Genomic DNA, 2,441 nt, shown 5'->3' on the forward strand with positions numbered 1-2,441 from the left:
TGGCCTGATCCCAGCTGCCCTGGCAAGGAACCAGCCTGATTTTGGGGCAGATCTTGAGCCCTCGGGCAGCTGGAGGGGATTTTGGTGTGAAGGGGAACTGTTACCTGCCTTCTCTGTGCAGAAATGTGGTAACTGCTGCTGTTGCAGAGCACGGACGTTGTGTGGCAGTTGGGAAACTCTGCAGGGCAAAGGAAACCCGTCTGCCACAGGATGCTGCAGTCTGTGCCTGCCCACCCTGCCGAGAGCAGGGAGACCCTGAGCAGGGGAGGGTCTCCTGGGAGTTGTAGGTTCTGGGGAGCACAGCACAAATCACCCCCTGTCCCCCTGTGCCTGCTCACCTTTGGTAGCATCTTTTCACAGCTGGCTGCGTGCCGTAAGGGCTGGCTGATGCACGGGGTGCTCTCACAGGGGGTGCAGCTTTCTGCACCCCCCACAGCAAAGAGCACTGACGTGTCTGCTCTCTGGGGAACACAGGCCCAGTCCCAGGTCTATGGAGGGGTCACGTACTACAACACTGTCCAGCAGCAAGTGCAGCCCAAGCCTTCTCCACCTCGAAGGACGTCCCAGCCTGTGACTATCAAGCCACCACCTCCCGAGGTACCGTCCCCTCGGTGTGAGTCTGTGCGTGTGTGATGCTGTAGTTGGGGTCAGTGTGATGCTGCAGTCTCCATCTCCCATCCAAAAAATACCAAGGAAAACTTAAACTGTCTCATCTTTGACATGTCCCAAACCTCAGCTTCTCGTTGCAGGTGGTAAGCAGGGCTCCAGTTAATTTGAGTTTCTAAATACTTTAAAACTAAACCCACGTAAAAAGTAAGTCCAAAGTTGACTCTTGCTTTTTTTTATTATTATTATTATTATTATTTGCTCAGAGTAGGAAACAAAACACTTCATAGAGAGAAAAATCCAGTCCTAAGTTAGGAGGCAGTGACTTCTCTGGAAGAATAAATGTTGAGACCTTAGTAGATGGTTCCTAAAAGCTTGCTGGGGATGAGGTGAGAGCCATTTCTCTGCACTGGGCACAGTCTCCTCGCTCCAGCGCTGTGAGCTGTGCCTCTGTGTGTGTGCCACGGTGCTGCCTGTGTGTTTGATTTCCTTTTCCATCCCTTGCTCAGCGTATGGGAGCTGAGTGATCCTGAATCGTGGCAAGCCCAGACCCGGGCAGGCATGTGCTGGTTGTTTCCCTGTGTTCGGGGAGGCGGCGCGTGGCGCGGTACAGGGCTGCGGAACACACAGCGCTTGGAAATCCACCACGAGATCATCCGATTGAGGTGACCTTGGAAAGGCCTCACCATGGAAAAACGTTTAACCATGAGGAGAGCTTGGCTGGAGGGAGCTGGCTGTGCCCAGAGCGGGCACGGAGGGAGCTGGTGGTGTGGGCAGGCGGGTAGTGGTCGCGTTTTGGCACCCAGATGTGGAGGGTGTTTGCACACGCAGGACTCCGGCGATAGCGCCGCAACCTCCCACGCGGTGTTTGCGGTGGGGCAGCCTGATACTCGGCTTCTCTTCCCTCTTCCCCCACCAGGACAGCAAAGGAGAAAAGTCAAAGGAGAGGAGCAACACGTAGGGATGCGGCTGTGGGAATCCCAACGCCAGACTCGGCACCGCAGCAAGGAGGAAGCTCCTTCTTGGGAAAGGCTCCTTCCCTGTGCGTAGGTGAGGCAGCGGGATGATATCAGCTGCACTGTCTTGTGCTCAGGGCCAGGCACCTTCCCTCTCTGGTTTTACCGGTGCTCTCCCGAAAACCATCTCGCCGCTGCTGCTGCTCTGCCCTCCTTCCCCCTCCCTCCCTGGGGCGCAGAGGTCACCGAAGAATCAACCCCCAGAGTCGATCCTTGGCCACAAGTTCTCGCAACTTCTCTCTCTTACTAAACGTCTGCCCTTTTCCCTCTCTAGGATGTTTAAACTCGACTGGCTTGATTGTGGTCTCTGTTTTTATTTAAGAAATGAACCAGCTCCTTCAGTAAAAGCTGATTTGTTTCTTTTGGGTATTTGGAATTTGTTTGTCTACCTAACCGGAACGTAACATCCCCTGCTCCCTGCGGAGACAGCTGATAAGTTCATTCTTCATTTCAATTCTCTTTTTAAATCAGTAAGTTTATTTCTGCTGTTGTTGGAGGGCAGCTGAGCCATGGGAGTGTGTCAGGAACGCGCTGGCTGTGCAGCCACCGCTTCAGTCAGCAGCTCCTCCCGTTTCTTTTTCCAAACAAGCCCTGTTGGTAACTCATGTCGTTGGCAGTGTCTGTCTGTGTCTGTGCAAGCTCTCTGCTCGCATCCGATGGGAATTGATGCACACGAGTGTGGGGTGACCCCCTTCCCCACTGCCACGAGCACACCTTGTAGAGCAGGGGGCTGTTCCCACCCGCCTCCTGTGCCTCTGCCAAATTGGCAGCAGAGAAGGAGGTTTATGGGCGTCCCGGCACCTCGGCGCTGCCAGAACA

General features: G+C 54.6%; 1 protein-coding gene across 1 annotated transcript in view; it reads left to right on the forward strand.

The window, feature by feature from the left end:
* The window catches only part of CASC3 (CASC3 exon junction complex subunit), a gene marked incomplete at its 5' end in the record, with an annotated part of 10,327 nt that extends 8,760 nt beyond the window's left edge, over positions 1-1,567 (forward strand). The window contains 2 exon segments of the mRNA XM_010173621.1: positions 475-597; positions 1,526-1,567. Of these exon segments, the coding sequence (XP_010171923.1) occupies positions 475-597; positions 1,526-1,567 (165 nt within the window).
* Positions 1,568-2,441: the final 874 nt, after the last annotated feature.

This window comes from Antrostomus carolinensis, unplaced genomic scaffold (genome assembly GCF_000700745.2).
Source record: "Antrostomus carolinensis isolate BGI_N321 unplaced genomic scaffold, ASM70074v2 scaffold26448, whole genome shotgun sequence".
Taxonomy (NCBI): Eukaryota; Metazoa; Chordata; class Aves; order Caprimulgiformes; family Caprimulgidae; genus Antrostomus; species Antrostomus carolinensis.